Source organism: Protopterus annectens, chromosome 7.part1 (assembly GCF_019279795.1).
Source record: "Protopterus annectens isolate FY-2018-M chromosome 7.part1, PAN1.0, whole genome shotgun sequence".
Lineage (NCBI taxonomy): Eukaryota > Metazoa > Chordata > Ceratodontiformes > Protopteridae > Protopterus > Protopterus annectens.
The window spans coordinates 151,818,266-151,833,142 of NC_056740.1; the positions used below are offsets into that span (position 1 = coordinate 151,818,266).

The window sequence follows — 14,877 nt, forward strand, 5'->3', positions numbered from 1 at the left end:
AAGAAATACAATTATTTACTTTTTCTGACATCGGTCTGGAGCAAGAAAAAACTTTCCCCAATGGGGTACTTAGCTTTATTGAAGACTTTGGATCTGAAATTCGAACACGAAAATCTCAGGAGTTGGCAGGCCGGCACTTGCGAACTGCTTCTGCTTCGGGCACCACGCAGCAAGAAAGACTGGAGAAAATGGCATCGGCTCCTTCTTTTATACCCCTGACGACCTGACGTCAGGGAAGGGGCGACAGCAGCCGATGCAGGACCCAAGACTTTGGAATTCAGGCCGACTGAGGGCAACCTGCCAGCAAGAATACCCAAATGTAATGACTGCAACAGTGAAACACGAAGAACATTAATAGATCTGAGCTTTTATGAGGTATGTAAAAAGGTTTTGATGTGAGAGTGTTGGTAGACAGGAGTTGGTCTGGCCCTGGATTTGGGTGTATGGCACCACTGGCTAGAAGTTTTGTGGTTACATAAACTGCTTTTTGCATCTAAAGGGTGATGTGCTTGTCGTATCTGAATGCAATGTTTTTTGTAGATGTACTGACAATAATAACTCTATAAAAATGTTGGACTAAGACGTGTTGAGGATGCTAGGTGATATTTTAAAATGAATTGTTGCTTAGAAGTTTGGTAGTACATAGTAGTATGTTTATGGTTACATTGTGATACAACTACTTGAAAATGGTAAGAGGTGAAATAAGAAGTTTAAGTGAGAAGTGCAAGTATTAAGATAAAATGGATAAACATATTTGCAAATAATAGTGGGAAAGATAAAGCTCTTACAAATGGTGTGGATTGCTACAGTAGGACATATATATGAAATAAGAACTAAATATTACTCAAGGTGAATAGAATATGTCTATGTGAATGAAAATAAGTGAAATGTGATAATTAAAAAATATGTAGGGTAATAGAAGAGACAAATAGCTACAACTAAGGAAAGGCCCATACAAATTAGATAGTTATTAGCAACAGTAAAGGGCAGTGAAATAATGGGAAAGAACACGGATCGGTTAAATAACGTTGAACCAACTATTAACAAGCAAGGTAATGATGCTTGAACTAAATGGCATATAGGGGCATGCTACTGGTGTCTTGAGTGTGCACGCCACAGATGTAAACAACTAGGTGAAAATAATTATTTTCTTTTAAAAAGCTGTAAGATTTCTTGTTGGAATAATACAGCGTTTACATCATAAAACATACAGGGATTAACATACAAAGCATACGATGAGTCAGGCAGCCTGTGTTCTCAATCCAGCGGCAGTGAAGTTTAATTCATGGATGGCTACTGTCTGTATAAGGATATGCATTTCTTTAGAGCAAAACCAAGGTAACAGGTTTAGCTGAAAATAAAGTGTAGAAGGCAAAAAATTATAATCAAGTTTCGTGAAAAATTAATGCATACTACGGTGCAGCATAAAAAAAAAATAACTAGTAGTGCAATTCACTCAGTGTAGTTCCAGCCTAAGAAACTGCAGTGGTGCAGCAGTAGTGTTGTCACCTCACAGCAAGAGGTTCTCCAGTTCGATTCTCAGCTGGGGTGCCTTCTGTGTGGAGTCAGCATGTCCTCCTTGCATTCATGTGGGTTTCCTCCGGGTGCTCCAGTTTCCTCCCATGTTACAAAGACATGCGTCTGGAGCATTTCTCCCCAGATCTCCGCTGAAAATTGGCTCACTCCAAGTCGGACTTTCCCAGTTAACAAACGTTAAATAAATAAATCATCACTAAATAAAAAACAAAGGAAAGATTATTGACTAAATGCTGCTCAACTATCAGTTGGTAATACACTGGTCGACTAAACACAGAGCAGAAATCAAACATATGTTATTTCAGCCAAACAATACACTAATATAGTGTAATAAAACTCAGTAATCTACAATATTAAATAAAACAGGACTGCAATTCCTGTACAGTAGCATAGATAAAGAAAAAAACGGTTGATCGGATGAAGAATAGTTACAAACTATGCACTGCAGGACCTGGTCACTGAAGCCAAGCAAAGTGATAAAAAAAAAAAAATAATAATAATAAATTGGTTAAAAACACAGGTCGGTGCAGGGTACAGATTGGTTATATAATGTTGAACCAAGTATTGGCAAGCTAATGACGCTTGAACTAAATGGCATACAGGAACATGTTACTTAAAATTTTAATATTCCATTACATAACACTTCATAAACAAACCCTTCCTTCAACTATTAATTCAGAACATTTACAAAATACCCTCTTTGCCAATTCATTAAATTCTTGTACATTCCATACCTTATACCATTCTGAGCCTGATACCGAATCAACATTTACTTTCATAAGTACTTCATCCAATTGGGTCTATATTACATAGTTGAAGTTCTGTAACTCCGAACACCTAATGGTCAAACCATTATGCTCAAAGTTACAGAACTTCGAGTATGTAAAAAATAAAAAAACTATACAATGGAAAAAACAATAACTTGTAAGCAGGGGGGCATGCCCCCCTGCACTCCCCACGTAGGGGGCTGCGCCCCCCACTACTTAAATATACCAACTCCAAGATCGCACTACATTGAAGTAAATGAAAACTCCACTTATGGAGATTTCCATTAAAACGTTCAAACTTTTACAAATTCGAACGTATGGTCTCGACCTTATGTGGTTCGAACTTGCAAAAATTCGACTACGTGATAGGAACCCCATCCAATTTACTAATAGTAATTTCTTTTTCAAATTCTTCCTCAACTCATGCTGGAATTTTCTTTTTTTTTTTCTTATACATATTTTCAACATGCTGTACTAGAATACTCAAGTTGCTTGTGCTCTTTTTACCTCTCCTTTTACATTTTTCATTTCCCTCATTATACTAATATCCCTCTTTAGTGTTTTACCCCAATATACAGATACCGCCTATATTCTACATTGCAAATAGTATGTCTGCCTAAACAGTAATGCCTTATTTTTTTCTTGATTTTTTTTATACATGTCTTTTTGCATATCATAATACTTTCATGTATTATTTTCTAAACCCTAATCTAATCCATTTCTATACATTTCCCCATACTTCACTTTCTTTTCCTTTCTTAAATAATCTGCCACTGGCAGGGGGGAGCACTTTTTACCCTTATTTTCAAATTCAATCCACCTTTGAGACCAATGTTTATAGAAGTCCTTCATGGTTATATGATCCTTCCATAGCTGCAATATGTCCCACTCTACAATTTCATCCCATAACTTCTCATGTATTCTTTTTATTCCTTTTCTCATTTTAATATACTCTCCTTCTCCCATCACCTACATATTGCTAAATGGTCAGAAAAAACACAACTGTATCACTATTTGCCACCTACATGCCTTCCAATAATACAAAATAATAATTTCAGATCCAAGCTCTCCGCTTAAGTCCACTGACTTTTAATCCACTCAGTTAATTTATCATATTTTATCACTTCCTGTACTTTTTACATCTTTCCCTTTCTTTATACATTTTTCCATTAAATGACAACTAAAATCCCCAGCAATTATGATTTTCATGTTCACCGCCACAGTATAATATTTGATTAAACATGTTCTCTCTTTCCTTGCTAGTTATATATGCATACAAGACTATAATTCTATAAAAATGTGCTCTCCACCTCACATTTACAACAGTTAACCTTACCATCCTTACTAATCTTACATGTAGTATTTCCATACAAAATAGCTGCTCCAGAACAATGTTCACTTCAAAAATTCCATATTATATTTCCACCCCACAATTTTTCTGTTCGCAGTCTTTCTTCATTCTCTAACAGATCATCATCCACATCACATTTAGCACCATTCCAGTATCCATATCCTTCTTACAGTGTTAAGTCTGTTTGGATTTACTGAAAGTACTCTAAAACATTGTTGTTTTTTCTTTTCAAGTTTATGGGAAATATATATAAATTTTCATTTTTTTTTTACTCTTTCCCCAACTGAACATTTTTTCCTGGGTTTATATACAAATAATGCTTGATCCTCCGAATCATTTTTTTCCGCTGGCTAGAACTTCTAAAAAATTAACAGTATCAATCCCTTCTCTTGACCTCTCTTCATGGATGCACTATTTCTTCTCATTTTCCCCTGCATATTTTTCTTCTTTACATAGTTCACCCTCTCTCTCCCCAAGCCTCTTGCTGCCCTTCACTGAATATGTTTTCTTTCCTTTGCCTCTCTTTTTCCATTTACTATTTGCTCTTGACAGTCCATCCAAAACTGTCCATTTTTGTTGTTGCTGCTGTTGTTACGTAACATGCATCTGGCGCACACCTTTTGGCAGCAAGTCCTTTCTCCCATTATGTTGTCACAATCATTAAATGACAAAAGTTCCCACAAAAGGAACATTATTTAGGCTGGCCATTAATGTACCTTTGTCTAGCCACTTGGCAAATATTTCACCATGTTGTTTTCACATTTCAAAACAGCTTCCAACCTCTTTCACAATATCAAGTTTCACACAGACCTGCGTGCATTTTTTATCATCTTCTTCTACTTCTTCAGTTCTAAACTGCACAGTAACATTTTTTAAACATTCAGAAAACAAGTAATTGTGCCATGTATGAATGTACTTTTGTTATACAGTTCCAGAAATTTCATCAGTAGTCTGAGTTTCGAATGTTAAATCATAAAAAAAATCTCTGGCCCAGTATGTGTAAAAGACCAAATTTCTTGAACTTTGCAACTTAGAACGGTTACCAAATTGTCCTTTACATAATATCTATTACAGTGTCTTTTTTGCTTTCACAGTTGGTCTTTTCTTTTTAAAACAGTCTTATTTACAGTTTGCTGGTTCTCCCCTTTTATGCCTACTATTATGGCGGCATATGTTTTAGTTGCTGCATTATCTACTGCCACAAAAATCAGACACATTCTCAGTTTGTTGCTGCTTTCCTCTTTTACTTTCTGTCACTGCTACAAATGTTTTAACTACTGCATTCTCTGCTACCACATCACCGGGTTCTTTTTCCACATAACCATTCTCAGCACTTCTGAAAACGTTTCTTACATTTTTTTGTTTTGAGCAAAAACAGTTTAAGTAGAGAACTCCCTTCCAACATTTTTAGGAAAAAAAACTTATACAAACACACTCTTGGAATACCATAGTTGCCATCCTTTTCATGAAAGACTGAGTGTCATTAAAGGCCAAATGGTTAGACTCTCCAGGTTGGTCAGTAATGATGATGAATTTTTACATGAGATGTATATTTTGATTGGAATGTTCAAAGAAAGGGGCTATCCCATTAAGCTTCTGACATCAGTTAAAAAAGAAGTTATAAAAAATTGTTCCACGAGATTTAGCCCCATTTTAAGAGGCAGGATGAGTACTATAATGACAGTAAATGTAGAAACATCTAAGAATAATGTTATGGTCTTGCAGTACAGTAATTTAGCACCAGATGTGGCAAAAAGTTTATGTAGGATATGGGACAGCGTGCTTGACACTGAATTGAAAAACAAATTAGGCACAAAACCTAAAGATGTATACAGCAGGGGCAGAAATATCAAGGAAATATTTGAATGTGACAATGAAATGTTTAAAAAGACATACATCTCTAGGATGAGCGAATGCAGGGCATGCAGTAGTTGTAGGTTTATTAATGATAGTCCTTATGTGACTATTGAAACATACAACAGGACACTGCAGTGTCCTGGATGCTGCACCTGCAATACAAAAGGAGTTGTATATATTGCTACGTGTGTGTCATGCCCTGCGTTCTACATAGGCAAGACCATCAGGAAGCTACATGACAGAATTCTACAGCATAATAGGGATATAAGAAAAAGAAAACAGACCAGTGCTTTATATATTACACACTAGATAATGCAATGAGTAGAAAAAATATATATTTTTTGTCATGGACAAAACAAAAGTAGGAATGAGAGGGGGTGACCCTGAATTAGAACTTTTAAACAAAGAGTTAGAATGGCAACTTAGATTAAATGCTAAAGAGAAGCCAGGCATTAATGACAATACATCTATGTTGTGTGTTCTAAAAAGGAGAGCAAAATATGTTTATACTTGATGGATATGTTTTATCTGGGTCAAAGTGCTTATGAGCTACCTTTTGCAAATATTTGTTTCATTTACCATTTTAACAACAGCTTAAAGTTGCACTATAAATATCTTATTTTTAACTTTTAACTGTTTTAACATTTTTAGTATTTATTCATTAGAGATTCTATTCTTTATATTACATAATTTGACATGGCAGGAAATGATGATCTGGTGTTATTTAAATGGAGCTTAAAGATGTTTTCACCGACTCTGATGATGCCTTAATATTTTATCAGGCGAAAGCGCTTAGTCTGTGAATTTTGTATATTAATTTTTTTTATGTTTTAATAGTGTGGAAACATTAAAAGGAGTGCTTTTTTTTTTTTTACCACGGGCAGTGGTTTTCTTTTTTTTTTTTTATTTGTGTTTTAAGTCATCTGTGTGGTGGATTGGAGCAGCATTATTTCTGAAAATGTTATTGGCCACTTCACCATATGAAACAGCAAAAGCATCACCTGGATTATCATGCTCGATTATTTTTAACAAATCATCATTTGCAAGCCCTTCTGATGCCAGTTATCTGTACCACTTCACTAAACTCACAAACTTCTTTCTCCGATAAGGCAAACAATTGATGCTCATTTGCAACATCCACCAGGCAAGAATCTTTGTTTGTATTCTGAAGCTCCATACTGAACAAATATTTCTCCAAATTCTCACTTTCCAGCTCTAAGAACTCCATACTTTTCTCTTCTTCCCCATGCTGCTGCTTCACTCAGGTCTCTTCCTTGCTACTGTAGGAGTCCTCCGGCTCCATCTAGGAGCTCCAAAGAGTAGAGATAGTTTCTCAATGCCCTGACCAAATTTCCTGTAGTAATACAACCACCACCTTGGGTCTCCCCCCTGAAAAGAGGCTAATAACCTAGTAGGTTTAACCCAGTTAAAGGATAAATAAAAATAAAAAAATGTGACAGTATGTATGTATATGGGTGTGTGTCTATATTTTATATATATCTATATATCTATATATATATATATATATATATATATATATATATATATATATATATATATATATTATATACACAAAAATGAAAAAAAAAAAATGGCCACACGAGGAAAAGGCAAGCTTCAAGGCTGAACAAATGAAAAACCAGATAGCCGTTTATTCGATATTTGTGAGCGCTTTCGGTAGGGAAAACTTCCCCACCTTCTTCAGACAAATGTTTTACAAGTCTGATGAAATCTCAAACAGTTAAATACTATTCATTACTATGACATCACAACTAATTATTACCAATAAAACAATTAATTAACATAGCTCTAAAATTCTTCTAACAAACATAAAATACATAAAATGTATACATGTATTTGAAATATTTACTACATAAAATGTATCCAACCCAAAAGATTAGCAGCAAGCAGACAAGATGTATTGAAATAAAACTATGAAAATAACCCCCAGCTCCATTTCACTGGTGTATATCAAATATATAAATAAACCTTCAAATAAACTATCTTTCAAAAATTATGTACCATAACATATACAACTACACTAAAATAGTTAATGTTGAAAAATATCAAAATTACTAATAAATTTTTCTAGCTTGTCATTTTTTTTCACTTTTTGTACTGATGCAAATGCAATTTTTAATATTGTTCGTAAAAATTGGAAGATCTTAGATGACCAGCATTTAGCTAACCCGGTAGGTGAAAGGCCTATTGTAACTTATAGGCGAGGTCAAAATCTGAAGCAACTGTTAGAATTGAGAAAAACAATCTAAAAACAAGAATGTTGGGATGAAAAAATGTGGTGCTTGCCAATATTGTAAACATATTTATGTTGGCAATAACATTGAATTGGCTGGTAAAGAATATCGTCTTAATGGAACATTCAATTGTAGTTCTAATAGAGTGGTCTATGCGGCAGTATGTAAAAAATGTTCGGCCTTTTATATAAGCAAAACCGATAGACCACTCAAAAAAAGATTATATGAACATCTTTACGCTATTGAGAAAAGAGATTTAAATAACGCACTGGCAAAACATATTTCCCATAATGAAGATCATGCTTTTCTCTTTTTAGTGCTACAACAAGTACAACTTCAGGTGAGGGGGGGGGTCCCTGGCAAATAGTGTTAGAACAACAGGAAGCTTTGTGGCAGATTCGTACTGCCTCATATACTGTTCCTGGTCTAAATGAGATATTGTCTATCAAATGTTTTCTTAAATTATTGGCTTTAGGTAGATAATAATTATTTTAATAATAATTTTTCAATATATATACACATTTTGGCATATATATATATATATATATATATATATATATATATATATATATATATACATATTTTGTAAAGTGAAAGGGGGTTTTCAAAGTAGCTATTATTTATACATAGTTATACATATTCATACATATTAATATATATACATCCACATAATGACATAATGGAATATTGGGTGTTAGTAATTTTGATATTTTTCAACATTAACTATTTTAGTGTAGTTGTATATGTTATGGTACATAATTTTTGAAAGATAGTTTATTTGAAGGTTTATTTATATATTTGATATACACCAGTGAAATGGAGCTGGGGGTTATTTTCATAGTTTTATTTCAATACATCTTGTCTGCTTGCTGCTAATCTTTTGGGTTGGATACATTTTATGTAGTAAATATTTCAAATACATGTATACATTTTATGTATTTTATGTTTGTTAGAAGAATTTTAGAGCTATGTTAATTAATTGTTTTATTGGTAATAATTAGTTGTGATGTCATAGTAATGAATAGTATTTAACTGTTTGAGATTTCATCAGACTTGTAAAACATTTGTCTGAAGAAGGTGGGGAAGTTTTCCCTACCGAAAGCGCTCACAAATATCGAATAAACGGCTATCTGGTTTTTCATTTGTTCAGCCTTGAAGCTTGCCTTTTCCTCGTGTGGCCATTTTTTATTTTCAGTTTTGCTTGTGGTCTTATATTATATACACACACACACACACACAGGGTCTGTATTAGTTCGCAGAAAACACTTGTCAAAGAACATGCATTCATCGACCCTCATTCAGCAAAAATCACTTCCGTGATTCGCTGAATACTCCCGGGGCAAATAAAAACTTGCCCCACAGCACAATGGACCCACATCTAGCTAAATCTAACCCATCCAGGTGGGGGGGGGCTTTGCCCCCCCCCAACTATATACACCAACTCTGAGATTGCACTACAGTGGAGAGAAAGGCAACGTTGTGCTGCAGGGCAAGCATTTCTTTGCCATGGGAATATTCAGCAAGTTGTGGAAGCGATTTTTGCTGAATGAGGGACGATGAATGCATATTCACTGACAAGTGTTTTCAGCGAATATATACATGTGTGTGTGTCTATGTGTATATATATATATATATATATATATATATATATATATATATATATATACACACACACACACAAACACACACACACACATATATATATATATATATATATATATATATTTATACATACACATACACACACACACACATATACATATAGACACACCTATATCCCTATTACTATATTAAAACTCTCAGATGAGATTGGACACTCAAAAACTGTGAATGTTAAAATGAATGGACCTTCACTATGCAGGATCATGAAACAGTGAAGACTGGCGTTTTGCTCCTTTTTCCACTGTTGTCCAATCTTGTAGTGGGTATAGGCAATTAGCAAAAAAGCAGGTCTGTGTGCCCTGTTACAAAACTTGGCCCAAAAACTTGAAAGTAACATTAGCTCATCTGAGCATTTGATATGGGCCCATATATACGGTTATAGTGTTACTCATTGCAGTATCACAATATTGAATGGAAAGCATCTGACACAATACAGTGAAGAATCACACTACTGAACTCTTAAAATACTGAGCACAGTAAAGATCACAAAAGGAAAGCAATTTCCTTTTATGATCTTTACAATAAAGCCCTCCATAACACTATACTCTAATTTGATTGATTAGTGTTAGTGCTATGTTTGGTTAGAGCGTCATCTTCCCATACCACCTTAGTACTATGTGCTAACCCCTAGCTCTATACCTTACCTTAAAAAAAAAACTTTCTGCAACACTACCATTAAACAAGTCAGGCAAGGACACACACACACACACACACACACACACACACACACACACACACACACACACACACACACACACACACACACACACACACACACACCAACCAACACGGGCGTGTATACACACCATTAAATCTATCCCCTTACCTAATCCTAAACCACACACACACTAAAGTCCATCTACTTCCCTAACCCTTTCTCTAACCCGAACATGCAAAGATTTGTGCATACAAACCCCCAATATAAAACCCACTTACCTGTTGCAACAAAATATTTGATAAACCAAATGTTTGAACAAATGATCCTGCAAATTAATGTGCAACAGAATGACAAGAACCTCATATCTATTTATCTAATAGCAGGTACTAATGTTGAACATTCAGGATATCGCACAGTGTATGCATTAATATTGCTGGCTTTGCCAATGTGTGTGGGTATGCGAGATTGATTTCTGTGCAGTGTGGGTGGGAATTTGCCCTTTCTCTGCTGTTGTGCAGTCTTAGGGTTGGTGAGGTTTCAGTCTTTTGAGAACCATGTTTTTGGGTTTAGTTTTTTTTTTCGATTTTTGCCGAACAGTTTCACATTAGATGGTAATGGGTCAAGGTCCATTTTTCCTTCTTAAGCCAAAAAGCATTCTTTACCAAACTATTTATCTAATGCTAGTTTTTGTTCTGATGGGGAAGAGCATTCAGTCTGCCAACTACTCTTTGAACAATCTAAGATGTAGTCCAGTTTATTCAATGGGTAGCATATACAAAACCTGATTTCTATACATGCTACACAGCTAAGGCTCCTACACAGAGCACAAGCAGAAAACTATAAATCAAAATGGAAAGGGATGATGTTGAAACAGGAGAAAAGCAAAGAAACAAGGAGAGACTGGAGTTTTGGATGCAGGCCTTTAAGAAGAATCATCATACAGAATATTAAATGCATAAAGTAGCAGAAAGTATTCTAAAATTAAGCCAGTATAAGAATGGATAAAGGAGATTCTGCCAATAGGGATGACTGCAATTAGGGATACAAACAATAGGCAAGAGGGGGGTTGGAATTTATTGGAGAAAACTGGCAATGGAACCAAGGTATTGGGAGCAAATAACTAGAGAGGGAAAGGTAATAGAATGGGAAGAGACCAAGAATTTATTTGGACTGCAGGCTAGAGATTGCCTTCCCTATCAAGGATTGATATCAGAGTATAGGGCAAAGAGAAAGCAATAGGGAGTTCCTAAATGAAAAACCAGCATTTGTAAAGTTTTTAGTAGAATCTAGAACAGAAGCTGTCATTAACTATAAAAATCAGTCAGAGGAGGTTAGAAAGGATTGGGAAGAGAGACTGGATAAACAATTTACAAAGAAGCAATGGGAGGATATACATGTGTCTACCAAACATGCAACAAAATCTAGAAGATTTAGGATGTTTGCTTGGAAATGTTTAAATACATATTTGTATACCCCACGTAGTCTCCAGAGAATTTTCTCTCAGATAGACAGCAAATGTTGGAGGTGTGATGTGGAAGAGAGGTATTTGGGAACATATTTTATACACATTAGCATTTATAACTAACCTTGTCTCCTCAGGTTTTTGGGAACTGTACTTGTTTTCATTACGTCTATAGTATTTTGTCAATTGTTTTTTCATTATGTCTGTTGCATTTTTTCAGTTGGAGCTTTCCTCTTCAGGTCTCCACTGAAAATGGGCCCCTGGCTCAGTTGGACATACACGGTTAACAAATGTCAAAATAAAATAAAAATATTTTCTTGGAGTGCGGTGGATTGGCGGACTTTAAGGAGTCCCAGCAGGATGCACTCTCGGAGATGCTGGGTGGGCGGATTAGTGTGACAAGGGAGATGATTTTTCTGAGCTATGATACAAAATCTGAATTGCCTAGACGTGGTAAGGCCTTGCTGTGTCTAATTATGGCGGCTGCCAAAAAAAGCAATTACTAGAAAATGAAAAGCAAAATCTAAACCAACTATATTAGAAGTAGTGAGTATAATAACAATGATAAAACAACTGGAACTGAGATCTTTAGACAAGGGTAGGAGCAAACTACATAGGAAAAAATGGAAATTGTGGGAACAATACATACAGGAAGGGATAAGGTTTAAAAGAAGGCAGGATGTACATTAACTATGTAATGTCTGACTGAAAATGATTGGGTAGATTATAAGTGATGTATAATGTTTGCAACTGGGAGTGTGTCAGTATGGTTTGTGATGCAAAATGCTTGCAACTATAGTGTTGGTGTGGTTTGTTTTCATTTCTATAAAGGTATGACTGCTTACATTGTAAGTGATGGTTTAATAAAGATGTTTCTTGAACCATCACTTACATTGTAAGTGATGGTTTAATAAAGATGTTTCTTGTATAAAAAAGGGGCAAAATTTGAATAATTTATGTAATGTTGCTTAAGTTATACAACATATAGTGGTATATGTGAAGTTGTGTTTGTTAATGTTAATTTTTAATGCAGTTTGATTACTTTTGTATAAATGTAAATTTGCCTGGGTCACAAGTGATAATTCAATAAAGGTGTTTAGAAAAGAAAAAAAAGACTGTCAGGACTGAGGATGTACCAAAATGCTATGAAGGGACTTCTCAGTCCCCTTTCAGTGAAGCAGCAATCATCTAAAAAATACTGCCATACAGCCCATGAAGTCATACAACAAATTACCTTCCTGATTTTATAAAGCTGCTCAAAAAGTTGTCTACGCAGCACTATTCTTGATTTGTAAATGTGGTCATCTCCCCTATGTAGCAACATTCTTAGACAAGACCTATATGAACATGGAGTATAAAACTAAGTGATTCTTCTACAACTCTAACCAAATTAACACCACACAAGAGCCACCATAGTGTAATATTACTGCATAAAATCTAAACCAGGGTAGACAAAATCCAGTGGGACTCAATGTCTCCCAAAAGAATTTTCCCTTTTTGTATTGTTTTTCACCTCTGTTGACTATCAACCCATCAGATCTTCCACCTCGGACAACCCTCAAAGGCAATCCGTCATGAAGCTTTGTGGTTAGGTCCCTAGCACCTGCATGACTACTAGGACATTGCTTATCCTCTTTTGGTGTGTGTATGCTCCCACACACAAATATGCTTACGAGGGCTGCCATCACTGGCTTGAACTAAGTCCACATGCCCTGATTCTATGGTCACTGTTAACATGCAACCACCACTTGCATGGGAGCAGTTTGGCCTATCAGGACCACCATTTCCCTCCTTCATGAAGGATGTTTCAGTGGAAGCCACACACACATATCCTTCCCGGACTGGTTCTTGCAGCACCAGTGCTCCCTACTGAAGTCATGTCATATAATTACAGTTAGGGCTTCATTCCATTATAGCTCTCACACTCCATAACAAAAGCTTCCCTACATACATCTAACAATTGTGATGCAGTGTAAGTGAACCCCTCTTACAAACAGGTTTCCTTACAGGAATGTTAAAGTCCTCGTGTACTCTGGCCAGTATGCAAAACATTTGGGTACAAATTTTGCCACCCTCATTTTACCATCAAAGACTAAGGTTATTAAATACACATGAAGCACAGCTAAAGCAAAAACAAAATATAAACAATGAACAAATCTTAACCAGGCAAAGATAGTAAAAGATATTACTTTGTAAAGGATATGACAGCTGTAATGAACTTGATTTTGGTTGATGCTGCTCCATTGTGAACCTGTCGTATGTAATGTATGCCAACATGCCGCCCTAAATAAAGTGGCCATAAGCTGCCAAACCCCCATGCAGGTGGTTTTGTTCTTTTTGGTCCCTTTGATATTTCCTTTCAGTGCAGCAGGTATATGACTAAAGAACTGTTTGAGATGATCCAAAAAAAATAAGCTACAACTGGCTGGACAGCCTACATTGTCTGTAGTGTATGCATTCCCTGTGAATCCTAGGAATATGGCAGAAAAAGGAATTTCATACCATGTTGATTTCATTTCTTTGGGTACTTTAGTTGTTCCCAATCCAGCCTTGTCTTCATGCATACCAACAGGATGTAATGCAACCATTATGATTTGTCAACCTGCTTTAGAAGTTTCTGTGTAAGATTTGAGTGTTTGAAGCATACAGGGAAGTAGCTATGCAAAATATGAAGGTACTTGAAATCCCTACTTAAAATGAAAACAACTCGAGCACGTTAAGACATGCAACACAAAGTAGCACCTTATAACACATGGACAGGCACTCAGTTGTCAAGTTATGCACATAGGTTTCATGGCTGTACAAAGCAATGCAGGTGTCCTTCCACATTGTTACAAGCAACTTCCATCTTTGGTGTTCAACACATTAGGCCATGTGACTGACACTCATCAGACCAACATAACTTAGAAACAACTATACTTCAAAAACTATTAGTTTCACCATCTGTGAACAAGAGAACCTGGCCACTGAAGTAATGACACTCATCTCCTCTGACATCCTGTGTGCGTGTTATGATTGTATGTAGTCCCACATCTGAAGAGTAGATTTATCACTATGACACTGGAAATAACTTCACACAGGTCATTCTATAAGCATCAATGTACCTGAAGAATACGGTCAAAAGGCTTGAGGCCTGCTTGATCAGCTGGCCCATCTGGACGGATCATATTAACATAAACACCTTTCTCTAAAAGGCCATCTGAGACACTGAAACCAAAGTCTTCACTTTCCTCATCTTTGTAAACTGTGATCTAGAAAAAAAACAAACAGATCTTTTTAATGCAATACTCTGTATGAAAATTATTACAGTTTAACAGATCACTTGATAA

At 35.6% G+C, this 14,877-nt stretch overlaps 1 protein-coding gene across 4 annotated transcripts in view; it reads right to left on the reverse strand.

Moving 5' to 3' along the window:
• GRIP2 (glutamate receptor interacting protein 2) overlaps positions 1–14,877 on the reverse strand; it is a 2,580,489-nt gene that overhangs the window by 174,694 nt on the left and 2,390,918 nt on the right. For all 4 annotated transcript variants that reach the window (XM_044078606.1, XM_044078609.1, XM_044078607.1 and 1 more), the window contains one exon: positions 14,653–14,799. In XM_044078606.1, coding sequence (XP_043934541.1) covers positions 14,653–14,799 — 147 coding nt within the window. The remainder of the gene's footprint in view (positions 1–14,652; positions 14,800–14,877) is intronic.